Source organism: Somniosus microcephalus, chromosome 27, assembly GCF_052327205.1.
Source record: "Somniosus microcephalus isolate GS21.2 chromosome 27, FLI_Smic_1.0, whole genome shotgun sequence".
Lineage (NCBI taxonomy): Eukaryota > Metazoa > Chordata > Chondrichthyes > Squaliformes > Somniosidae > Somniosus > Somniosus microcephalus.
In genome coordinates this window covers 1,418,060-1,444,605 of record NC_141013.1, presented here as the reverse complement: position 1 = coordinate 1,444,605, position 26,546 = coordinate 1,418,060, and the positions used below count along the sequence as shown (strand labels likewise).

The 26,546-nt window shown below is 44.6% G+C and overlaps 1 protein-coding gene across 6 annotated transcripts in view; it reads right to left on the bottom strand.

The window, feature by feature from the left end:
- Positions 1–3,201: 3,201 nt before the first annotated feature.
- gabpb1 (GA binding protein transcription factor subunit beta 1) overlaps positions 3,202–26,546 on the bottom strand; it is a 57,539-nt gene continuing 34,194 nt past the window's right edge. For 4 of the 6 annotated variants that reach the window (XM_085968297.1, XM_085968299.1, XM_085968301.1 and 1 more), the window contains 4 exons: positions 26,051–26,233; positions 25,507–25,622; positions 7,711–7,767; positions 3,202–5,462 (listed from right to left, as the gene is read on the bottom strand). In XM_085968297.1, coding sequence (XP_085824423.1) covers positions 5,310–5,462; positions 7,711–7,767; positions 25,507–25,622; positions 26,051–26,233 — 509 coding nt within the window. In that variant the 3' untranslated portion in view covers positions 3,202–5,309. Of the gene's footprint in view, positions 5,463–7,710; positions 7,768–16,042; positions 17,225–25,506; positions 25,623–26,050; positions 26,234–26,546 lie in introns of those variants that run through there. The other 2 variants (XM_085968298.1, XM_085968300.1) reach the window with 2 other exon arrangements.

The window sequence follows — 26,546 nt, the reverse complement described above, 5'->3', positions numbered from 1 at the left end:
AATTGGAAGCAAAGTGAATGAAATTTTCTAGTTCAGGGCGAGAGCAGGAAACAGCACCGATACAGTCATCAATGTACTGGAAAAAGAGGTGAGGGAGGGGACCCGAGTAGGACTGGAACAAAGAGTGTTCCACATAGCCCACGAAAAGGCAGGCATAGCTAGGACCCATGCGGGTACCCACAGCAACACCTTTGATTTGGAGGAAATGAGTGGAGTCAAAGGAGAAGTTGTTCAATGTGAAAACAAGTTCAGCCAGGCGGAGGAGGGTAGTGGTGGATGGGGACTGGTCGGGCCTCTCTTCAAGGAAGAAGCAGAGCGCCCTCAGGCCATCCTGGTGGGGGATGGAGGTGTAGAGGGATTGTACGTCCATAGTGAACAGGAGATGGTTGGGGCCAGGAAACTGTTAAAGTGGCGGAGGGCGTCGGAAGAGTGGCGGATATAGGTGGGAAGAGACTGGACAAGGGGAGAAAAAATAGAGTCGAGATAGGAAGAGATAAGTTCCGTGCGGCAAGAACAGGCTGAAATGATGGGTCTACCAGGGCAGTCCTGTTTGTGGATCTTGGGAAGGAGGTAGAAGCGGGCTGTGTGGGTTTGGAGAACTATGAGGTTGGTGGATGCGGGGGGAAGATCTCCAGAGATGAGGTCAGTGACAGTCTTGGAAACAATGGCTTGATGTTCGGTAGTGGGGTCATGGTCCAGGTGGAGGTAGGAGGAGGTGTCAGAGAGTTGGCGTTCAGCTTCCGCTAAGTAGAGGTTGGTTCGCCAAACAACAACAGCACCACCCTTGTCAGCAGGTTTAATGACAATATCGGGGTTGGATATGAGAGAATGGAGTGCTGCAAGTTCAGAGCGAGGTAGGTTGGAGTGAGTGAGGGGGGCAGAGAAATGGAGACGGCCGATGTCACGGCGGCAGTTAGCGATGAAAAGATCTAGAGAGGGTAAGAGACCAGGGGGAGGGGTCCAGGTAGAACGGGAATTCTGAAAGCGGGAGAAAGGGTCAGCCGTGCGGGTGGAAGACTCGTGGCCAGAGAAGTGGGCACGGAGACGAAGGCGGCGGAAAAAGAGCTCAACATCGTGCCGAGCTCGAAATTCATTGAGGTGGGGGCATAAGGGGATGAAGCTCAGGCCTTTGCTGAGGACTGATCATTCGGGGTCAGAGAGGGGAAGGTCAGAGGGGATAGTGAAAACACGGCAGGGGGTGAGATTGGGAGTCAGAGGAAAGTGAAGGGGAAGAAGGTTCCAGAGGGGCGTTGGTGTTCAAGAGTTGATGAAGCTTGCGATCCTTGACATCAGAAAGGAAGAAAAAAAAGAGATCAACGCATTCAGTTGAAGCCCCTCCACCTTATTTCAGTTCAGAGCCTAGAGCACAAAGAGCAGACTGCCGTCAAATCAGGCTGCACTGAATTCAAACCCCACGTCCCGGCTACTTTATTTCATTCCTTCATTCTCAGGATATGGATCGCACTCTCGCCTCAGTCAGAAGGTTGTGGGTTCAAGTCCCACTCCAGAGACTTGAACACAAATATCCAGGCTGACACGCCCAGTGTGTACTGAGGAAGCGCTGCACTGTCGGAGTGGGCAGTACTGAGGGAGCGCTGCACTGTCGGAGGGGCAGTACTGAGGGAGCGCTGCACTGTCGGAGTGGGCAGTGCCGAGGAAGCGCTGCACTGTCGGAGTGGGCAGTGCCGAGGAAGCGCTGCACTGTCGGAGTGGGCAGTGCTGAGGAAGCGCCGCACTGTCGGAGTGGGCAGTACTGAGGGAGCGCCGCACTGTCGGAGGGGCAGTACTGAGGGAGCGCCGCACTGTCGGAGGGGCAGTACTGAGGGAGTGCCGCACTGTCGGAGGGGCAGTACTGAGGGAGTGCCGCACTGTCGGAGGGGCAGTACTGAGGGAGTGCCGCACTGTCGGAGGGGCAGTACTGAGGGAGCGCAGCACTGTCGGAGGGGCAGTACTGAGGGAGCGCCGCACTGTCGGAGGGGTAGTACTGAGGGAGCGCCGCACTGTCGGAGGGGCAGTACTGAGGGAGCGCCGCACTGTCGGAGTGGGCAGTACTGAGGGAGTGCCGCACTGTCGGAGGGGCAGTACTGAGGGAGCGCAGCACTGTCAGAGGGGCAGTACTGAGGGAGCGCAGCACTGTCAGAGGGGCAGTACTGAGGGAGCGCCACACTGTCGGAGGGGCAGTACTGAGGGAGCGCCGCACTGTCGGAGGGGCAGTACTGAGGAAGCGCAGCACTGTCGGAGGGGCAGTACTGAGGGAGTGCCACACTGTCGGAGGGGCAGTACTGAGGGAGGACACCTGGGAAAGGTGGAGGAGGGGAGTCCTGACGTATTACTTAAGTTGCACCTCTTGACGGGTCAACCAAGAATGGCATTGGCCGTGTCTGTGGCCTTTAAAGTCCCAGAATTTTCACCAAGACGACAGTGTGGAGGAGGGGAAATCTATGGAGAAAAGAGAATTGTGAAGGAATGTCAAAAATATAGATGGAAGAGTTACATTTTAAAGGGGGTGCAGGAACAGAAAGAGACGTGGCGGGTCACATACATAAATCTTTGAAGTTGGCAAGACAAGTTGATAAAGCTATTACAAAAGTATACAGGAGAGGCATCGAATACAAAAGCAAGGAAGTTATGGTAAACCTTTAACATTCACTGGTAGGGCCTCAGCTGGAGTATTGTGTCCAATTGTGGGCACCGCACTTTAGGAAGGATGTCAAGGTCTTGGAGAGGGTGCGGAGGAGATTTACTGGAATGGTTCCGGGGATGAGGGACTTCAGTTATGTGGCGAGACTGGTGAAGCTGGAATAAAACCAGCTTTGGATACCGAATGGTCTCCTTCTGTGTTATATTATTCTATGATGCAAAATGAAAGTATTATGAAGACAGTTGAGAGAACATGTCAAGGGTTGCAGTAGTAGGGCAATTCGCCTCAGATCACTTTCCTATCACAAAAGTCAGCTTCACTCCTCCATGTCATTGCTTTTAATGGAATCTTGCTGTGCACAAAATGGCTCTGGTGTTTCCCAACGTAACAACAGTCACTGAATCTCAACGTAACACATTGTATGTGAAGCTTTGAGAGTGTCTCAGAGGTGTGATAAGACACTGGCTATAATGGGAGGAAAAGACCGAAAAGGTGAGAACATGAAATAATACGAGAATTAATGCCACTGTTTTTAAACCATAAAATGTTTGAAAAAAATCATTACTTAAGAAAGATTTTATTTGATACAAAATTATACAGTGTAAGTTTTGTCAACAACTTTGTTTATATAATTACCAGGATAGCCTGAATGGGAAAAAAAACGATAAGGTAAGACTGAATTCACTGCAGCTTATAATACAGTAAACACGGATAAGTCAGGGAAATGAACAGCTGGAGCACACAGTCTTTCTCATATCAACGAATGACAATGTTTAACATAAACAGTATGTCAGCACCATCAGTCCAGCAAATAAACCAGTGGTCATTGTGACAAGCTTCAATGGACAGGCCCCAACAAAACGCTAGATAAAATCACCAGATATGAAGCTAAAGGACAGTCGGCATCAGGTCAGGCAACAAAACAAATAATGGTTGACCGCGGGCAGCGGAATGGACTGACTGGCTGCACAAGTGGAATATAAACAGGATTTTGTTTATATTTACACTTCTTCAACGAGCGACACAGTATAATGAAGTCAAAAATATACACACATGCTCTTCCAGACCCGCAGTCACCAGCAGCCTGCAAAGAGCCGTACTGCAATTTCACTTTCTGACACTTAAAGAACTATTGGTGTTTGACTGAATCTATAACCAGAATTGCGATTACATACACGTGAAATGATCTAACTCTGTGCAATCTTAAAGTCAAAAATCAAATTGTATTTCACAACTAGACCCTCTGCTCAGCGATGGATCGTCTCCACCTTTACCTTTCGGTAATGAAACTTGATACTGAAGCAGAGCCTTTTCACTCTCACAGTATAAATCAATACATTTTAAAATTCTGAGTATAATTTGTTTAAAAAACTGCTGTGATACTCAGCACACGGGGTTAACAACATCCTTGGTAGGACGGGGGTGGGTCAGTATTAGGACTGGCAATGTTGGTATTAGTAACGGTCAGGATTGGCAATATAATAATTTTAGTGTAAATAATGTAACCTATTGCCATTCCATCGCCTTCATACACTGCAGAGTCAGCAGTGATTTATAGTTATGATTTTGTCATTGAATAATTTCTTCCAGGAACGTTTCCAGCATTGCACGATTCCATGGCGAGATGCTGACCGTTTACTCGGATTCCTTTCCCTGGATTGTTTCACTGACACATTGCCTCATTGGTAAAGAGTGAGTCCAACCCATTAAAAAAAACCATAATTACAAAAATTACAATCAACAGTAACGTCCTTATTTCTGCATTTTGTTTTTGTTTAAATACAGTGAATGTTGATTATTTAATTTAGATTTAATAAGACATTAAACAGCTTTGTGACAAGCTTCTATTCTGAAATGGGTTCCTGGTGGTGAGATTTCCCTTCTAAGGCGTCCTACAATTACCACTAAGTCATTTCTGAACTTCTATAACTGAACGTTCAGGAATGTGAAAAGCCTGTGGCAAGCATTGGCTCATTTTGCACAGTTACATTTCTACTTTGAAAGCTTCAATTCTCTTCACAAGCACAGGCTGCCATCCGTTCTCAATGGATTATGGAAAGGAGGCTCCCTCTGCAGTTTGCCTGTTCACCATCACAGATCTGGGTTTCAATGTGAACAACTCGTGCAGACGTCATTGATCTGCAGATATTTCCTATTTTTTTTGGCTAGACAATAATATTTCACAGTTTTGCAGCATCTTACAGATCCAATCCAGTAATTAACAGATAAAAAGCAACATTCAAAGATAACCTCACAACAACCAGAACCTCCCACTGTACTGACAACAGAATTACCAAGATCGGCCGATGAGAAGGTGCGAATGACAAAGGACAGAGGAATTGCAGCTCCTTGGGACAAATTCAATCGTTAGTTGAAATATACAGAATATAGTCTGATCACTCACTGCCTCACCTCGCCTCTCCTCGCCCTCCATCCCGTCCCTCTCTACATCCTTTGACTGCAGTTGAGTCACTATCAGGATTTCAACTGAACAAAAAACACAATTTTCTGAATTGTGGTCCATCTTCCAGGTCTCTTTATTCCTGGGGTTGTTTGCAGTGCCCTTTTGTGTCACAGTGATCAGAGAAGGCCGTCCTTCCCGTAGGTTTTGCAACCGTTGAATTGTTTGTTGTGATGTGAGTCTGCCTTTTAATATCCATCTGACAACTTAAAGCACCTTTTTGTTTGGGTGCAGATGGCCAAAGGCTTCCAGCCTCTGCCTGTACGCCTCTGCCTCCTGTTCTTTTTCCAAAAGCTGTTGTCTGTACTTCTGTGCCTCGCGATTCGCTTCTTCCAGCTGTTTCTGTAACACTTCTTTCTCCTAGAACCGAAACACAACACGGTCAGCACTGGGGCCTGGCCATCAGCCTGCTCTGAGGCTCAGAGTGTGTTACTCTGTCATTTCTTAGCTTCCCCAAAGCTCCCCTAAAGGTGTGCAGCCAAACCTACAGCCACACAAACTGGATACAAAGCTGGGTGGGAATGTAAGTTGTGAGGAAGATGCAAGGAGGCTTCAAGGAGATACAGACAGGCTAAGTGAGTGGGCAAGAACATGGCAAATGGAATATAATGGGGAGAAATCTGAAGTTATCCACTTTGGTAGGAAAAATAGAAAAGCAGAGTATTTTTTAAATGGAGAGAGATTGGGAAATGTTGGTGTTCAGAGGGACCTGGGTGTCTTTGTACACGAATCACTGAAAGTTAACATGCAGGTACAGCATGCAATTAGGAAAGCAAATGGTATGTTGACCTTTATTACAAGAGGATTTGAGTATAAGACTAAAGACGTCTTACTGCAATTATATAGGGCCCTGGTGAGACCACGCCTGGAGTATTGTGCACAGTTTTGGTCTCCTTACCTAAGGAAGGATATACTTGCCATAGAGGGAGTGCAACGAAGGTTCACCAGACTGGTTCCTGGGATGAGGGGATTTTCCTATGAGGAGAGATTGAGTAGACTAGGCCTATATTCTCTAGAGTTTAGAAGAATGAGAGGCGATCTCATTGAAACATACAAAATTCTTACAGGGCTTGACAGGGTAGATGCAGGGAGGATGTTTCCCCTGGCTGGGGAGTCTAGAACCAGGGGTCACAGCCTCGGCCATTTAGGACTGAGATGAGAAGAAATTTCTTCACTCAGAGGGTGGTGAATCTTTGGAATTCTCTACCCCAGAGGGCTGTGGAGGCTCAGTTGTCGAGTATATTCAAGGCAGAGATCGATAGATTTTTGAATATTAAGGGATTCAAGGGATAAGGGGATAGTGTAGGAAAGTGGAGATGAGGTAGAAGATCAGCCATGATCTTATTGAATGGCGGAGCAGGCGCAACGGGCCAAATGACCTACTCCTATTTCTTAAACCAGGATCGATCTACAGCGAGTGTTTCCAGCCAGGGTTCCTGCTCCTGATCACCGTCCAGTGACTTCTATAAATGTGGTGTTCTAAAGTATAGTGTATTCACAGAAGTTAAAGAAAGGCTCTGATGTGAGGTAGTTAAGGTGCTAATGAGCTTTCGTTGGTGTTTGCCTTCATTTACTGTAAATAATGAGCAATTTGTTAGCTTGGTCTCATAGCTCTGTGGCTATCACTCATTAATTGGCCACTAGGAAGTGGGCCAATGAGGAGGAGGTTACACACCATTCTATTTCCCTGCATTTCTTTTCGACATGCACCTGGTCTCTTTTTCAGCAGCTCAAAATGATCCAACTAAACAAGGAAGTTACCTTACGTGGGGAGTCAGGCACAGGTCCCAAAAACCAATGCTGATCTAATGGGCCAAATGAGCTGTTTCCGTAACCTTCTATTATTCTGTAGGTGAGCTGCAGCCTCTCACTCCACAGTATGGTGCAATGAGCTGGTATCAACTCACAATGCTTAAAGATTCATTGTTAACTAAATTTGATATGAGCTTGGACATTTTGATTCTGATAATATGCATTAGATAATCCAAGTTCCCACATTACAACAGTGACTCCACTTCAAAAAAAACTACTTCATTGGCTGTAAAGCGCTTTGAGATGTCCGGTGGTTGTGAAAGGCGCTATATAAATGCAAGTCTTTCTTTCTTTCAATACAGAATACCAGCCCCTCCCTCGCTCCCTGTAGGAATATCTGGGAGTGACATGGTGACACTCCCAGATGCTTCACCCTGGATTGGGAAGACACAGGTTTATGCCTCATGCTCAGTAGCCGGCCTGGGACACACTGCTGGGAGAGGCAAGGCATCTCTGCCTGTGGAGGGAGAACTGCGGGACCATTCACTGCAGGTTGCTTGTACCACCCCCAGCAGTTGGAATTACTGAAGGGTGGCATCAGTTGTCCCACGAACTCTCACAGCTGTGTGACGCTCGCGGTATGCAGAGACCACTAGAACTAAGAGAAAATACACAGGAAAAAAGCCAGAGCCAGAGGCGGAGCGCCAGAGGTGGAGCGAGTTCCAGTAATAAAGCTGCGTCTGCCCACGGGAGCAGTGTGGGGTCACTCCCACAGTCCAACGGGGCGGGGGAGGGACAAGAATTACGCCCCGAGGGATTAAATCTGTATCTGGTAAATAAATATTTAAGGGTTTACCTCGGAGAACTCCGCTGTGTGCAGAGTGCAGGTTTCTGGGCCAGAACCGTCTTGTATCTAACAGGCAGGGAAAAGAAATAAAACATTATAAACACTTCATTCACAAAATGATTTCCAAGAAAAAGACAAAAGTATTGTGAAAGAAACTGATGAGTTTATTTGCTTTTGTCTGTTAAAACATTTTTTCCACAATAGTCCTGTAGGTTATGATTTATCTCCTTCTCACAAATGAGTTAATGGGAACTGTATCGCCTATAAATGGCACATTCACCAAGTCACAGGCATGAAATAAGATAGACTTTAGATGCAAATAAATAGCATAATGTTCCTTTAATTTATTATTGCTGTTCCCACGCCCCCTATCCTGTATCTTCCCATGCCACACATCTTCAGCATAGTTACCAGAACCCAGATTTCACCAGTCAATAACTGGTCGGCGCATGGAACCCTAACCTGAGTCACTAGCTGTGCAGAAGCACCCGGGCTTGACCAGAGACTCCCCCAGGAATACAGCGGAGACTGGGAGCTCACCCTGCACAGAACTGTGGGTTGATAATCCGACCAAACAAGAATCTATCACCGTCAGTCTTGAAAATTTCAACTGATCCCCAGTATTCACAGCCGTTTGAGGGAAAATTCCAGATTCTCATTACCCTTGGAAAAAGTGCTTCCTGATTTCACTCCTGAACAGCCTGGCTCTAATTTTAAAATTGTGCCCCTTGTTCTAGATTCCCCACCAGAGGAAATAGTTTCTCCGCATCTACCCCATCAAATCCTTTTACCATTTTAAACACCTCAATCAGGTCCCCCCTCAATCTTCTAAATACAAACCAAGTTTATGCAGCCAGTCCTCATCATTTATCCCTTTTAGCCCCGGTATCATTCTGGTGAATCTGCGCTGCCCCCCCCTCCAAAGCCAGTATCTCCTTCCCAAGGTGCGGGGCCCAGAACGGAACACAGTGTACCAGATGGGGTCGGACAAGACTCTGTATAACTGAAGCATCACTTCCTTACTTTAGTATTCCAGCCCTCAAGATAAAGGCCAAATTTCCATTAGCCATTTTGATTGCTTTTTCTACCTGTGCACTAGCTAGTAGTGATTTGTGTACACGGACATCTAAATCCCTTTCCTCCTCCACTGCTCCTAGTCTCTCACCATTAAGAAAATATTCCGATTTGTCTTTCTCAGATCCAAAGTGGATGATCTCACACTTCCCCACATTGAACTCCATCGGCCGTGGTTTCCAGTTTTGCCCGTTCACCGAGCCTGTAGCTGTGAATTTTGATTTATCAGGAAAGCACGTAAGTTGCAACAACGTATCTGTTCATTCAAGCAGATATTTTTCCAACATCGGTCCAAAGTCATTTAAAATTCTTTAGCATCACCTTCAGTTATTTTATTTTCTCCAATTGTACTCAACATTTAGTTCCTGACCATGGGAGCAGGCAGGTCCAAAGCACGACTCCCGCTCAGTGATGAACCAGTTGATCTCAGAAATGAGGGCAGTATAATTTAGCTCAGTGTTCCTAAGCCAAGGAGAAAGAATTGTCAGAGCTTCCTCTGTTGATTTTACCCAGTGGCCGATGTTGATCTTGCATGGACCTCAGGGGAAGAAAAGATTGGACTTAGTGGTTGAGGAAAGTGAAATCACAGCTGAGTAATGAGCTGGACTCGGTGTCCAAACTCACACCTCAGCATGAGTCCCACTTCAGGACACGAACACCATGGAATATTTTTGTTGCCGTGTGTGCTGATGATGTCAATGAACTAGATCGTTGTCTCAACATTGGCAGAGATGTGGGCTAAAATCAATAGAGCATCCTCTAACTCACAACTGGGGTCAGTAATTACAGCCAATGCCATACTTAAGTCATCAGCATTCATAGTTAAAGAAAAAAAGAATCAAAGGCAAAATCAACCGAAAATTGACTATTTTATAAAGCAATTTACCTTTTTTGCCCTACCACTCCTTAATGCCATATATCATTCCCAAACCGAGAGAGGTGGACAAATGACAATCACCCATATCTCCAGGAAAGGCACTCTTGACCCAACCTTTACTAAGTGCTCAATTGGAGACAGAGGTGACAAGCCTCTGGAGAAGTGTCTAGTCTCCATTCCGGGCCTCCACTCCTCGTCATCAGCTGATTCATCACTGGGTATTACTTTGGTCTTCAAATCCTGACCACAGCTCATCTGGCCAATCCATTCATGTGGATGTGGAGTGCTCCGGCTGAGCACCTGCCAGGATGTTGTCATTCCGAACCAACATAGGATATAGGCAGTTCCGCCTTCTATAACAGAGCCAGATGTATGTAGCCTTTAAGCCAGAAATTCTTATTTCGAGATTTATGCGTCAGTTTGAATCAATCTTTAATTGTGGTCTCGAGATGGACACTAAAGGCATGCATGAAACTGGACAACATTGAGTGTGCGGTCTCAGTATTTTCCAGTGAAAAGTCTATTCATTTCTTGATACGAACATCAGAATTAGGAGCAGGAGTCGGCCATTCGGCCCCTCGAGCCTGCTCCGCCATTCAATAAGATCATGGCTGATCTTCTACCTCATCTCCACTTTCCCACCCTATCCCCATATCCCTTGATTCCCTTATGATCCAAAAATCTATCGATCTCTGTCTTGAATATACTCAATGACTGAGCATCTACAGCCCTCTGGGGTAGAGAATTCCAAAGATTCACCACCCTCGGAGTGAAGAAATTCCTCATCTCAGTCCTGAATAACCAATCCCTTATCCTGAGACTATGACCCCTTGTTCTAGACTCTCCAGCCAGGGGAAGCAGCCTCGCAGCATCTACCCTGTCAAGCCCTCTAAGAATTTTATGTTTCAGTGAGATAAAAAGATAGAAGGATCTTTCAGTGATCCAGTTGTCTACTTGCAATATCCAATCTAACAGATTTTTGTCCAGTCTCATTATTTTCAGAGTGTTTGCACAATTCAAGTAGAACTGTTTCACAGATCATTTTCTTCAGTCCATAACTGATCATTGATTTTGTGGTCCAAATGTCAACTTTGTATGTTTCATAGTTGGGTTTTTAAATGTATTAATATATATATATATTTTTAAATCTGCAGTTTCACTGCAGCTGCTACCACAATAAAGTATACAACCAGCAACCTTAGCACCTAACTTCTTTCTGGGGTGGGGGGTTGCAGAATGGGTGGGTGGGGTGGGGAAGGTGACAAGGGTTTGGATGATTTGTGTAATAATCCTATTATAATTTCTCTCACACTGATAACCTAGGCATGCCATATTTGGGGGTGTCTCCTCCCACCCCATGACAAAATATTGCCCCGTTTCAAGACTTTCTAATATCCATGTGCTCACGTGACCTGACCTGACCTCACTTTATAAGTCACTCCCTTTCTTCTGTGGTTATGTGTATGTCTGCCCAGAGGATCTAGTGTTATTGAGAATTTACTGAAGGAAATCTAGACTTTGTGAGGATGCTATTTTACACTGGCAGCTCGTCCACCCCCAGGGCAGGTCTCCTTTAACATTGGTCTCCATTTAGAACCAGCAGTTTGGGTCGTTTATATCGCCACATACAGAATCCAACTTCTTCCAACACTGTAAAATTGAAACCTGATGAAAGCCAGAGTAAGAGGAGCTGTGCTTGATGGCCAATTAAATGTTGAAAGTCCCATCAATGTGGGACTGGAGCTGCAGTAGATGCACACTGCATTTTCAGCTTTGCATGCTAGGTTTGAATCCAGCCAAAGTGAAGATAAAAGTCTCTTTTCTCTCTGCTGTCTGTATTAAACTTCTTTGACAAGCACAAGCTGATGAGATGTCTGAGTAATGTAGTTGAATTTTTTGAGGTTACTTCCCAAAGGCATTTGATAAGATCCCGCAAAAGAGATTATGAACAAAAATGAAAGCGCACTGTATGAAGTGGTGGAAGGATTTCTGGCCGCGATTAACGCTCCTTCTGTGACCGTAACCATCTTCGTACCAGCCATTAGGGTGGTTAGTCCTATGGCGGGAGGGTTTTACGGGCTCCCACAACCCATACGAGGCGGGGGGCCACCCACACCCACGGACGCAAGTATCCCGCTGGATGTCAACCCAGAATTTAGAGCCGGAGCTCCGACTCCACTTGCCGGGACTGTCTGGAGCGGGGTTCGAAACCCTACGCCTTCTGGCCCAGCGGCGGGGATGCTACCGCTACGCCAAAGGCCCACTCCTGTGATTGGGAGGTAGGAGACAGAGTAGGGATAAAGTTTGTTCTGATTGGTAGGATGTGAAAAGTGCTGTTCCCAGGGATCTGTACTGGGGCCACAACTCATCATGATATATCGAGTTGGATAAAGGAAGACAGAGTTGTATATCTAAGTTTGCAGATGACACTAAATTAAGAGGCACAGCAAGTGTGCAGATAGGAGCATAAAGTTACAAAGGGAAATTGATAAGACTAAGTGAATGGGCAAAACTGTGGCAGATGGAGTACATTGTAGGGAAGTGTGAGGTCACCCACTTTGGATCCACAAAAGACAAATTGGATTTTTTCTCAATGGTGAGAGACCAGGAGCTGTACAGGAGCAAAGGGGTTTGGGTGTTTAGGTACAAAACACAATCAAAAGGGCTCCTGGAATGTTGGCCTTTATCTCAAGGGGCTGGACTACAAGGGGAGGAAGTTATACTTCAGTTGTACAGAGCCGTGGTCAGACCCCAGCGGGAGTAACTGGGTTCTGTTCTGGGCCCCGCACCTCAGGAAAGATATACTGGCCTTTGAGGGGGAGCAGTGCAGATTCACCACAATGATTCTGGGGCTAAAAGGGTTAAATGATGAGGAAAAATTGCATAAACTTGACTTGTATTTCCTTGAGTTTAGAAGATTGAGGGGTGATCTAATCAAAGCATTTAAAATGATACAGGAAAACCATTTCTTCTGGTGGGAAAATCCAGAACAGGGGAGCATAATCTTAAAATTACAACTAGGTCATTTACTGGTGAAATCAGGAAGCACTTTTTCCACACAAAGGGTAGTGAAAAAAAAAGCTGTTGAGGTTAGGTTAACTGAAACCTGTAAGACTGCGATCAATAGATTATTAGGCAAGGGGGTCAAGCGATATCGAGCAAAGGCAGGTAAATGGAGTGGAGATATAGGTCAGCCATGATCTAACAAAGGCAGAACAGGTGCTAGGGGCTGAATGGCCTACGTCTGTGCTATACTCGTGCGCATTGCCTAGTTGGGACAGTCCCACTGCATAAACTACTGGCAACATGACAACATATGGGTGGCTAGTGTGAGAAATTAAAATATTCACACTGGATAACAATCAGGGGATGTTCTTTAGGTTGGAGTTATACCTAAAGAGTGTGTTTGACCCTGGGTGACAAAAGTGGAGCACTCAGGCTGATTAAAATAAATTGCATAATAAAATATTCTGCAACTAAGTCTCACCACAATGCACAAGAGCAGTTCCCAGGCTACAAAGAAAGTTTGGCAGGATCAGTCATTCCTAACTCTAAAAAGCATCTGCATCGAGTTTCAGGGTCACTGAACACTCTGCTGCCTGTATGTCCTTTTGCAAAGAGGGCAACAAGGATAGCTTCAGGTTATAGATCATTAAGCTACAAAGTAGAGGTTAAGGGAGGTCAATTTACTAAAGAAGGGAAAAAGACATGTTGAGGGGGTGGAAACATAATCCAAGTTTTTATTAAAAGGATGGATGTTGGTGCCGACTACAATAATTCAGGAAACTATTCAAAATCACTGATTTCTTCTCATCGAGAGCCATTAAACCAGGGAACTAACTCTGTACCCTAGAAACTGAACAAGTCGATGAACCATTTAAAAAAGGAAATGGAGAGATTTCTGATTCAATAGACATGAATGTGGAGAAAGATGGAAAGGTTTGTGGGACTCCTGAACATGGACATAACGGGGTGGGACGGGAGGCACAAGACTCGGAGTTTGCTACTTGCAGTAACATCTTAAATGTCTTCTCTTTAACCATTTGCAAATTTTACTACAAATAACAAAAAGATAAAATCTCGTCCCCAAGGTGACCTGGACTGACCAAGTAGCCGTTTCTTTTTCCTATCCCAAGTTGAGAATTCCAAAACTTTTTTTTCTAACCGCACCCATTTTAACCACTCCTGATAAACTGAATGCAGTGCTTTTAGCAGGACAGTGCCCTTGTGAATCTTATTTGTCCAAATCATACACGCTCATGTTTAATGAGCAAGTTATGCAGACACCTTCAGTACAACGGGTTACAGAACTACTTCAACAAGCTACCAAAGTACAGCAAATTAAAGTCAGAACAGAACGAAATTGTTTTTTTAGTTCAATCTTCCGATAGCTCCCCTAATACTCTGGAGGAGTCAACACACAACAAACTTGTGGAGCCAATTGCACCAGGAGGTCCCAGGTTCAATTCCTGGAGAATTTGCTGATGTTTCCCAGGCTGGTAGTTCAGATTAATGTAGATGGCAAAGATCAATCAACCCATCTTAGTACACATCCATTCGGAAAGACAATTCCTCATCAGAACCTCCAACTGTTTCAATTATTTCAGGGATTTTGCCTCCAAGATGCCACTTGAAAGTCCATTCCATGTGTTGATTACTCTCTTCACATAAGTTCCAAATTTGCCTTTTTCTAGTTGGAACCTGCATCCCCTTGTACTAGAGCTTAGTTTGAGGTAATGTTACAGCTCTACCGTTTCTATTTTATATATCTCTATATGGTCACCTTTCAGTCATCTCCTTAAAAAAATACCATTAAACCCAAGTTTCTCCCCTTTCCTCATAAGAGAGTCCCCTGATCCAAGAGATTAGTCCTGTTCTCAACCACCCCCAGGGCTTGTAAGTCTTCTTTGTGTCTCAGTGACCAGAGCTGGACACAGTCTTCAAGGTAAGATATCACCATGCGAGAATGGCTTCCTCCCACTTACCCTCTACTGTGTTGCCGAAATAGTTCACCATTCAGTTTGGGATGCTACAATTGGCCAAAGGGCCTTGGACTATAAAGAGGAATAAAGCCGGAGCTTCCAGCTCTGGAAGGTGTGATTGTTGGAATGTTGGGATGGGGTCAGTGGAATGGCTGAATAGGCTGACAGTGTTCATTGTTCAGGTTCACAGGACAAATGGCCAATTGGGTGAGGTGTTGGAAGGCTGTTGGCACCCATTAAACCACACCATAGCAAAGGTCAATACGCTCAGGAGGAGAGGGGGGAAATAAACGAAACAGAAAACCTCAGTTAAAAGTAGGCAACAAATTGTGCAATACAAAAATTAAATATTAGTCTGAATATGCCTGATCAATAGAATACTCTAGTGAATTAAATTTAACAAGATTATACATTGAATACAAATGGCCTAAAGGTCACTAGAACCTAATTTGGTGAAAAAGACTGATAAAGTACTATTTCCTGAACTGCCAAATAATCCCGCAAGTTACTGGTGGCTCTCCTTGCTGACTTGTTTGTGTGTTTAACATTTTCAAAATTATTGGTGAGAGGCTCATACAGTATGGGAGCAGCCATGTTGTCTGGAGTATCCTTTCCTATGACATCACAAAGTTCCTCCCCCTGACTTTGTGAATGGGGCACAATGAAGAGGAACTTCAAATGAAGTTGGCAGAAAACATTTGCTTCCAGAGTCTTTACAAACAGCAATTTGAAATCATAAAAGTATGAGAAATAAATGGAGGACTGAGACGATTCAACAGAACACAATTTTCCTTCAGGACCCTGAGGTATTTGTAGTTCTACACAGCCCTGAAATTCTGCTGTGTGAATGGTATGTAATAAATAGACTAATACTTTCCATTTAAAAAAAAAGAAAGGAATTTCAGACACATTCTACAGCATGAGGGTAGAGTTTTAACTAAAGCCACCACCTAAAGGAACAAAGAGCCTGGGGAGAGGCAACCACTAGCAATTAGCAATAATGAAAATCCAATAAAATTGTGGTCAATTTGGATGATCAAAACCAACTGTGTTTAGAATGTTTTAAATTTTTTTTAGCCACTCAATCCTCAATTTTGACCACATATAAATGGTCATTTGTGCAATCCATAATTATAGGAAACATGAAAATGGACAGACCTTAGAGAATCTGTGGAATTTAATGTAGAAAATGCACAAGATCCTAAGGAAAGCTACATTGATGGAGTGCAAATATAAAACCACAAGAAATTTGAAACAGATGCCGGAAGCAGAGGGGCTATTTACAGGGGTCAGTTTATGAAGGCTTCATAAAGAGAAAGGAGCTTTGGTGGCGAATATCCATTCACTACTGACATAGGCACCAAACAAAGATCTTATTCTTCATATTGAAATATGACAAAAATAAGAAAAAAGTAAAAAAAACCTTTATTGCATAAATGTTCCCAACAGAAACATCCAATTCCTCCTCTGTAAGCAATAGTAAGGTGGCGACCAGGATACACCATGTGAATGATATTTAAATTGGTCATTTGGAACTGCAAAACAGCCCCTTCCTGAAACAGAGACCACCTCCACATATCTTGGGTATTTTATTTCAAATTCCCAAAGCACCCTCTCCAGGATCGTGTAGTAAGCTGCTATTTTTCAGTTCCTGATCCTGCCTCCCCCCTCCTCAGTTATACATTCAATATATTTAAAAGCAAGTACAAATCGTTTACTGATCATTAAATCCCTTGTCAGCTATAGTGAGTTCAGGAGACAGCATCTTACCAAAAGGCCTTGCTTTAGAATGCAAAATAATTAGGACACGAGACTTCAGAGCCAAACCCAATGAAAAAAAGTTTTGTGAAATAAAAAATAAAAAAGTTATATTTATCATTTGTTTCACTTTGAAACGGAACGGGGATCAGAACGTTGAGGACACTTCCTGCTTCCTCTCCCAAAACTACACGTGCAGAGTTAAGTTGGTGTTGGAATCATTAGTATTTGAAAAGAGCAAGTACAAAAAAAAGTGTTTTTAAAAAGAGTATCTATGAAAAATGTCGGTTTCCTTCAGGTTGCTAACAGTTACTAAGATAGTCTTTATAAGTAAGTAAACACCCAAATGAGTGGGAATTCTGTGCTAATTTTGTATTTATTAAAATAAAATTCAAGTTACCCTGTCTTTTTCCAGAGAAATAAAAATATAGATTTTATCCACTTTCAAACGGCATTATAGAGCAGCTTAACATCTAGGACCCTTCATATTTCAACATAATTTAATTTATCTTTTTTTTTTTAGTTACACAAAAGCATTGAATTGACGGGGCATTTGAGAAGCCGGTGTTGCACATTTCAAGTTTCCCAAATAAATAAGATTTCCATTACACAGCGTACATCAGCAATTTGAAATACCAATGCAAATAGGTCTAGATTTTAATTTAAAAAAAAATATTTTATTGGCCTTCCTTTTTGCTCTGCTTCTTTTGGTAAATCTTGGCATTTAATTTCCTCCATTCTTCTAAGTACATCACTGTGCTTGCTCTAATTCATGCTCCTTTTCCATTAGATTAACCAGGAGTGTTTGTGTATTTAACATCTCACTGTGAACCTAAAACAACAACAGAATCACAAATTAACGGCACGGTTTGCAGTTAGCTTTTACAAAAGTGTCACTGGGGCTAGACTGTAGTCACAGCAAATGCACCAATTCTCGGTCCTTTCATTCGTTCAGAACTCTTTGAATTTTGTGTCTAATATAATTTTAGACGGAAAAAGTAAAATTAATCTAATTTAACTGCTTGTCAAAGTAAAATTAGAGAAGTTTAAAATAAATAAATCTGTTCCAGATTATCCGTGACTAATACCAGCAGAAAGTGCACCAACTCATCCAATCAGTAAATTAAACACGTTCTATTTAAATTTCAGAAGATGCCATCAGAATTTAGCTCCTGACAAAAACTAATTTTTTTGTTTCACCTGCAGTGAAGTTTCAAAATCAACTTTTTCAGCTGACCCAAGAGAGCTTTGGGGAGTTGGTTAAACAGCTTTTGTTCCCAGATAATTTGTTTGGAAGATATCTGCTGCGGTTTAAACTAAGCCAGTCCCAGGTCACAATTGGCATCAGCACTCTGTGCTTGGGAAGGAAAGAACAACCAAGATTCCTGTGCTGTGCCTCCCGCTGGAACGTGTGCGGGTGCAGGAACGTGTGGGGGTGCCGGTGCGGGTGCCCCCTCTCCCAAAGTCCAATGGCCTGCCATAACTCGCAGTCTGTGGGCGGTCGGGGAACATAGGATCTAATGAAAGGGAGGAACTGATAGAAATCAGCATTTGCAGGGAAATGGTGTTAGGGAAATTGATGGGATTGAGGGCCGATAAATCCCCAGGGCTCGATAACCTACATCCTAGGGTACTTAAGGAAGTGGCCCTAGAAATAGTAGATGCATTGCTGGTCATCTTCCAAAATCCGATAGACTCTGGAACATTACCCATGGATTGGTGGGTAGCTAATGTTACCCCACTGTTCAAAAAGGGTGGTAGAGAGAAAACGGGGAATTACAGACCGTAAGCCTGACATCGGTAGTGGGGAAAATGCTAGAGTCCATTATAAAGGATGTAATAGCAGAGCACTTGGGAAAAAAGTGACCGGATTAGACAAAGTCAACATGGATTTACAAAAGATAAATCGTGCTTGACTAATCTACTGGAATTGTTTGAGGATGTAACTGGTAAAATAGATAAGGGAGAACCAGTGGATGTGGTGTATTTGGATTTTCAAAAGGCTTTCGATAAGGTCCCGCATAAGAGATTAGCGTGTAAAATTAAGGCACATGGGATTGGGGGGGCAAGGTATTGACTTGGATAGAGAACTGGTTGGCAGACAGAAAGCAAAGAGTTGGAATAAATGGGTCTTTTTCCGAGTGGCAGGCAGTGACTAGTGGGGTACCGCAGGGATCCTGTCCTTGGACCCCAGCTATTCACAATATATATTAATGATCTAGACGAGGGAACTAGATGTAATATCTCCAAGTTTGCAGACGACACAAAGCTGGGTGGGCGTGTGTGCTGTGAGGAGGATGCCGAGAAACTCCAGTATGATTTGGACAGGTTGGGTGATTGGGCAGAAGCATGGCAGATGCAATATAACGTGGATAAATGCGAGGTTATCCACTTTGGTGTCAAAAAACAGGAATGCAGATTATCTGAATGGCAATAGATTGGGAGAAGGGGAAGTGCAACGAGACCTGGGCGTCCTTGTGCACCAGTCGCTGAAAGTAAGCATGCAGGTGCAGCAGGCGGTTAAGAAGGCAAATGGTATGTTGGCCTTCGTAGCGAGAGGGTTTGAGTACAGGAACAAGGATGTCTTGCTGCAGTTGTACAGGGCCTTGGTGAGACCACATCTTGAGTATTGTGTGCAGTTTTGGTCACCTTATCTGAGGAAGGATGTTCTTGCCATGGAAGGAGTGCAGCAAAGACTCACCAGGCTGATACCTGGGATGGCAGGAATGACGTACGAGGAGAGATTGGGTCGATTGGGCTTGTACTCGCTGGAGTTTAGAAGAATGAGAGGGGATCTCATTGAAACTTATAAAATTCTAACAGGACTAGACAGACTAGATGCTGGAAGGATGTTCTCGATGGTGGGGGAGTCCAGAACCAGGGGTCAGTGTCTAAGGATAAGGGGTAAGCCATTTAGGACAGAGATGAGGAGGAATTTCTTCACCCAGAGAGTGGTGAACCTGTGGAATTCTCTACCAAAGAAGGCAGTCGAAGCCAATTCATTAAATATATTCAAGAAGGAGTTGGATATATTTCTTAAGGCTAAAGGGATCAAGGGATATGGAGAGAAGGCAGGAACAGGGTACTGAATTTGGATGATCAGCCATGATCTCATTGAATGGTGGAGCAGGCTCGAGGGGCCGAATGGCCTACTCCTGCTCCTATCTTCTATGTTTCTATGTCCGACAGTGACTGGAAGATGTGGAACCGTAGCCAACGTGACTCAGCACGCTCAGGAAAAGAAGGAAAACTGGAGGCAATACCAGAAACTAGGAAGTGTGTGTGTGTTCCCTGAAGGAAGAAAGATGAATATTCTATAAAATCAATCTTTCTTCTCCAGATCATATTGCCCGCACACTGCTGCAGACTAACCAAGTAGCACCTAAAACTAGGAGAGGTCCTTGAAGTTGGCGAAGATAACTGATCTACTAAAGCTATCATTTATGGTTACCATGTCGAAGCATTGGTTCCTTACGGACCCTGCTTCAGAGATTCCAAAGGGAGTCACTTAGTCATTAGATTGGATTGTAACATACGATACATTTTACCCATTTGGGAGCTCTTAGATCTAGGACGTCCATGTATGTGATAAACAGATGTCGTGTATGCCAGTGATGTGGTATATTCAGTTATGTACTGAACTCTACAAGCATCCACATAATAGAAGTGACATTCCAATTCCAATGTGTAAAGTTACTGACCTAAATGGAAAGACACTCTCAGCATTCGGCAGAAACCCACATGCGCTCGGAGAACAGCTCAATCAGAACTTGGAACTGAACATGTCTGAATGACGACCAATGCCTGTGTATCATTAACTTGGCAAGCTGCAGCAGAGCCAGCAGTACACCAACTGATCTCCTGTGGCATTGCTCACAGGTACTCTGGAGCACTGCAGTCATGTTTAGCTTCAAACTTGGCTGGTCACTGTTCAATGGGCAAAGGCAGGTGACTGTAGCTACTTAACCTCCTGAGATCAATCAATTTAATTGCTTGGAAATTTCAGGCTCCACATAAATTACTCTCCCTTTTAAAAAAAGATTGTTTCACATTTGTAATAAAGTGTAATACTTTGAAATATAATGATGTAATAGATAGATGGATATGCGAAAATGATGGCATGGAACTCGATGGTCATGTCCAAGTACAGAGCTACACAGCTTGTACGGTTTAATTTGAAGATTTGGCACCCATAAAAGTCACTTAAACTGGACCAAATCACGAATATTGGATTGGATGTCTATCGGCTCTTCAAAGATAGTATATAAAAGCCCTGCCGTCTAACAACACAGAAGGAGGCCATCAGCCTGTCCCGGCTCTTTGAAAGAGCTGTCGAATTGAGTCCCACCCTGGCTTTTCCCCATAACCCTGTAAATTAGTCCTCTTCAAGTACATGTCCAATTGTCTTTTTAAATTTCCTATGGAATCTGCTTCCACCACCTTTTCAGGTAGTGCGTTCCAGATCTTAACAACCCTCTGTGGGAAAAATTTCTCCTCATTTCCCCTTGACCTTTTTTTGCCAATTATGTTAAATCTTTGACGTTTGGTTACCAACCCACTTGCCAGAGGAAACAGTTTCTCTCCACTTGCTCTATCAAAACCCCTCATAATTTTGAGCACCTGTATTAGGTCTCTCCTTAACCGTCTCTGCTCTAAGGAGAACCCCCCCAGATTCTCCAATCTCTCCCCATAACTGAAGTTCCTCATCCATGGTGTCATCCTGCTAAATCTCCTCTGTACCCTCTCCAGGGGCTTGACATCCTTCCTAAAGTGTGGGGCCCAGAATTGTAAACAATACTCCAGCTGAGGCCTAACCAGTGATTTGTAAAGGTTTAGCAAGACTTCCTTCTTTTTGTATTCAATGCCCCTATTCATAAAGCCGAGTATCTCATACACTTTCTTAACCGCCTCATCAACTCGCCCTGCCACCTTCAAGGATTTGGAAAATGCACCTCGGGTCCCTCTGCTCTTGCACCCCCCTCAAAAATCATACCATGTTGTTCCTCCCAAAATGCATCACTTCACATTATACACATTAAATTGCATTTGCCATGCGTCTGCCCATTTCACCAGTCTGTTCACATCCGCCTGAAGTCTGCTATCATCCTCGCTGCTAACTACATTGCCAAGTTTTGTTTCATCCGCAAACTTGGAAATTGTACTCCTTATACCCAAGTCCAGGTCATTTATATACAAGAAAAGCAAAGGTCCTAATATTGATCCCTGGGGGATTCCACTGTACACTTTCTCTCCAGTTGGAAAAACATCCATTCACCGCGACTCTCCAGCCATTCACCGCGACTCTCCAGCCATTCACCGCGACTCTCCAGCCATTCACCGAGACTCTCTACCTCCTATCTCTCAGCCCATTACGTACCCAAGTTACCACCGTCCCTTTAATACCATGTGCTTCTATTTTCCGAATAAGTCTATTATGTGGCAGTTTATCAAATGCCTTTTGAAAGTCCATATATGCATCTACCTTTATCAACCCTCTCTGTTACTTCAAAGAACTAAATCAGGTTAGTCTGACACGATTTGCCTTCAACAAATCAGTGGCTGTCCCTCATTAACCCATGCGTCTCCAAGTGAGAATTAATTCTGTCCTCGGCAACGGTCACTAGTAGTTTTCCCACTGATGCTAGACGGATTGGCCTGCAGTTACCAGGTTTATCCCTCTCCCCTTCTTTGAATAGGGATGTAACATTTGCAATCCTCCAGCACCACTCCCATATCTAAGAGTGTGGTCAGAGCTTTAGCTATCTCCACCCTTGCTTCCCTCAGCAGCCTACGATGCATCCCATCTTGAACTAGTGACTTGTTAACTTTGATTTCTATTTTATATTTGCTGTACATGCAAAATTCATACTTTTACAGGCAAGCTTTTTTTTTTAAGCTAATGGGCCAGAATTTGCTGGCGTGAGGCATCTCATGGCGTACACCATTAGTTAGACTTTTTTCTGCACCCTTCAGTTCAAAGTTTATTTGCACCGTAACGTGTTTGAAGTGCAAACTGATAACGGCGCGGCAACGGAGCATCTGGGACCTCAGTGAACGGTGGGACCAACAGTCTATCTCCTTAATCAATGAGATTTAAGGGTCTAGAAAGAAATAGAGAAACAACGGAGAAGGAAATTGGGTGAAATACCTCTAAATTAAACAGTTTAAATTGTTCCTTTCTGGGTCAAAGAGGTTGATTGGCATTGCATTAACAATTATCACGTTGTTAAAAAGGTACTTACGCTGTTAAGTTCCAGCCCTAACTTTCTGCAGCGAGTTTAATGGACAATTAATGTGAAAACCAAGTAAGTTCTTAAAAATAACAGGGAGGTCAAGGGCGAGATGCCGTTTGTGTGAAGTAAACGGCGGAGCAGAATAAATCAACCAGCAAGTCCTGGAGATTCACAACTCACGGATGGACAGATGGAACCAGGGGAGAAAGTAGACAAAACCACTCAGTGCCAAACATTATAGCATTACCTCGCTCACCTCAACCCTACACTGTTAATCGCCTTTATGCTCAAGGGATTGGCAGTAAGCGATTGCTGTTGGAAGCTACGGGGGAAAATTTGGTTGCTTGGTGCTAACGGGGCGCAAAGCAACTAGCACCTGGGCGCGACGATGTTTGCGCCGCTCGCGAAATTGACCAGATATTTTGCAGTGGCGCTAAACACTACCGCCACGATCTCCTGCGCCAGCAGATCATGACGTCAGTCGAGCATGCAATGCCCCGGATCGGATATTGAGTGGCGCCCCCCTGCCTTTCCGCCTGCCGCTAGCAACAGCAGGTTGAGGGCAACGTTTTGCAGTCGGGAAGGGGCTGGGGAAGCGCTATTTAAAGGCAGCTGCTTCCTGCCTTTTTTTGTCGGCGACATTTTTGCACCACACATTGAGAGACAGAGAGAGACTGAGAGACTTCTGGACAGATTCAACGCTGTGTGAAGGAGCTTTGGGTACTAAGCAGCACTTTGCAGGTTCATTTTGATTTGACCTTCCTTGCATCGATTTAGAAGAGACTATGGGGGCTGCACTCTGAGCTCTTTCCCTGGGCCTCTCCATTGTTCTTTCCAGCAGAATTGATGTACAGGTCTCTCCAGGCCGAGACTCAAGGCTGCAATGAGCAGGGTGTGGATAGAGAGCAAGATCGACCCTCCCCTTTAAGAACTAGCCGGCGCCAGTGTGTCTGTGTTCCATTGCTAACTGACATCACATGAGCTTCACCAGCACTCTGTGGTAACGCCTCGCTCCTCAGCGTTAGCGCCTTAAGAGGTGTGTAGTGCCTGATTTAGCGCTCCAATCACCTCCAGGGCCATAGAAGCCAAGTTTGCAGTCGGAGGTGATAATTAGCGCCAAGCGTTAAACTTTGCGCCCGGCCGATAATTGCGCCCCAAACGGGGCGATACCAAATTTCTCCCCCAATGAGATAATTCTAGAATTATCTTGTCCAGAGATTATGTAGCGATCCCAAAATTCCTGGGGCCGGAGAGGCTTACGGGGGCTGGAACTTAGGGTGGTATCCAACAGAGTTCTGCCCCATTTTTAGACCCGCCAGAAATAAAAGTACTTTCAGGGCAAGCTCCACGATACACTTGATGGCTCACGAATAAGCAGGCATATTGCAATGCAATGTGAATGAGGGAAACGCGTCGAGCGACACATTTCCCTCATTTATGCTCTGCCCAACGCTGGATGCCAGACGTTGTCGTCCGTTGTTACTGGGGCCAGTGGTGGGGGCGCAATTCTCCAATTTAAAGCCGCTTTCAGACAACAACTAATTGCATTGTCAAAACTAGAAGCAGCAAGGCAGGTCATTAAAGTTTGATGTTGGTTCTGTAGTCTGCGCTGTAGCAACGTCTTCCTCACCCCACCCACCGGTAGCCCCCCCCGCCCAGACTGGTAGCCCCCCCCGCCCAGACTGGTAGCCCCCCCCGCCCAGACTGGTAGCCCCCCCCGCCCAGACTGGTAGCCCCCTCCGCCCAGACTGGTAGCCCCCTCCGCCCAGACTGGTAGCCCCCTCCGCCCAGACTGGTAGCCCCCTCCGCCCAGACTGGTAGCCCCCTCCGCCCAGACTGGTAGCCCCCTCCGCCCAGACTGGTAGCCCCCTCCGCCCAGACTGGTAGCCCCCTCCGCCCAGACTGGTAGCCCCCTCCGCCCAGACTGGTAGCCCCCTCCGCCCAGACTGGTAGCCCCCTCCGCCCAGACTGGTAGCCCCCTCCGCCCAGACTGGTAGCCCCCTCCGCCCAGACTGGTAGCCCACCCCGCCCAGACTGGTAGCCCACCCCGCCCAGACTGGTAGCCCACCCTGCCCAGACTGGTAGCCCAGCTACATCAGAAACAGCACGGGAGCCCACCCAAAACACAGTGGTGCAAATTGACCAGACCCCAGAACTTCAGTTGGGGCCAGGTAGCAGTTCTACTCCACATCTACCAAACCCCTCAAGGCCTCCCGAGGAATTTCAGAGCCTAAATATTCCTAATTAAACACTCTGTACAGAGTGCGTTACGGAAAATGCCGCTCCTTCTTTCGGAATCCTGCTCACATCATGCAGCAGTTCAATCACAGATATACAGAGAAGTTTATGGGAAATGCTTCATAATGGGAGCCATGGTGCTGGGAGTCTTGGTTCTTCCCTTTCCCAGACCCTGCTTGCTCAAGCCAAGAAATGCGTGCAATATCACTGAGCTATGATGGTTACGTCTAGGATCTATATCTCTAAATGTGTTACCATAAATAGCAAGTGTTTGCAGAGGAGAACACAACTCCTGATATTTGTTATCACACACTCAATGTGCAGACAACAGTTAAGTGAGCAGTTTCTAACCTTTAACTTCAAAGACAACAGATTATTTGCGACAGGTATTTGAGGGAGCATTAATGAGTCTCGGTAGTAAAGAGAATGATGGTTAGAGACAGCAGTGTATGTAATGGCAGTGATAGTTCTGCAGTGATCACATTCCAGCCAATGTGGCACCAGGAGATACTAGTAGAAAAGAATCACTCATTGCAGCGCTTCTGATAATAAAGCAACTAGCCACACAACAGGTGTGGCACTATCCAGCACTTTAACCAAGATTATCCATCTGCCTGAAAGGACTGATCTTTTGTACACTTACCTCGATTTCTGTGGTATCGGCATGATTTTCAATTATCTCCACACACTGCCTCTTCATCAATGGCTCCTCAGTGATCACTGTCTCTTCAGCAATGTCCGTTGCTGGAACAGTCAAAACTAGAACACAGAAATAGGTTAGACAGGACATAAACAACTTCAGAAACAGAATTCTCAGAAATCTTGCACTTACATTTTTATCATTTTTTAAATGGTTACGAGCTGCAGATCATCTGAACTGCATTTCAGTATAAAGTATTTGATGTGTAAAGTGATCAATATCACCTCTGTAACAACATTCTCTAAAACAAAAAATATTCAAATATAATTATTTTTGGTATCAGAACGTGTAGCCACACGAGTATTGCATGCGGTCTTTTATTCAGTGTGCAACAGTGAATGTGCTACACCTGCTCAATTACCCTGGAATGTTCAGCTTTGTAATATTTACCTTGCATGTATGGCCAAAGAAAGAATACTGGGAAATGATGAATAAACACAATGAGCTTTCACCCACACTAGTATTTTATCAATTAATTACACTTTACCTTGTTGTCCATCCTGCATTGTCACAATGATTGGTTGATTCATGCTGTCACTGGCTGCCTGTAGGTTGCTCAGTTGAATATCATCGGTTACTATGGTAATCACTTGCTGACCTCCACTGCTGACAACTTGTTGAATAGCACTGTCCACCGAGTCTGCTGTTACGACTTCTTCTGTGGCAACTGCTGAAAGTAAAATTAATATTTCTCTTCTAACTCTGAATTTTGGAAATCAATGTTTTCCACTTCAGACCTTAATATGTAGTAAGCAATACCCAAAACCGAGCAACTCTTGACTAAGTTGAAAGATTTCCCCCAATCCAGAAAACTGTCAGATGACCTGCTAATAAGACTCAGTCAATTCTGCTTCTAAAGCATTCACTAGGAAGTATGGAAGAGAAGCATGGATTGACTGAAATTCTGACAGTATATGACAAGAATGTTAACTTTGCATGCAAGATTTTAAAAAATAACTGGGAGACAATTAATCAACAGGCAC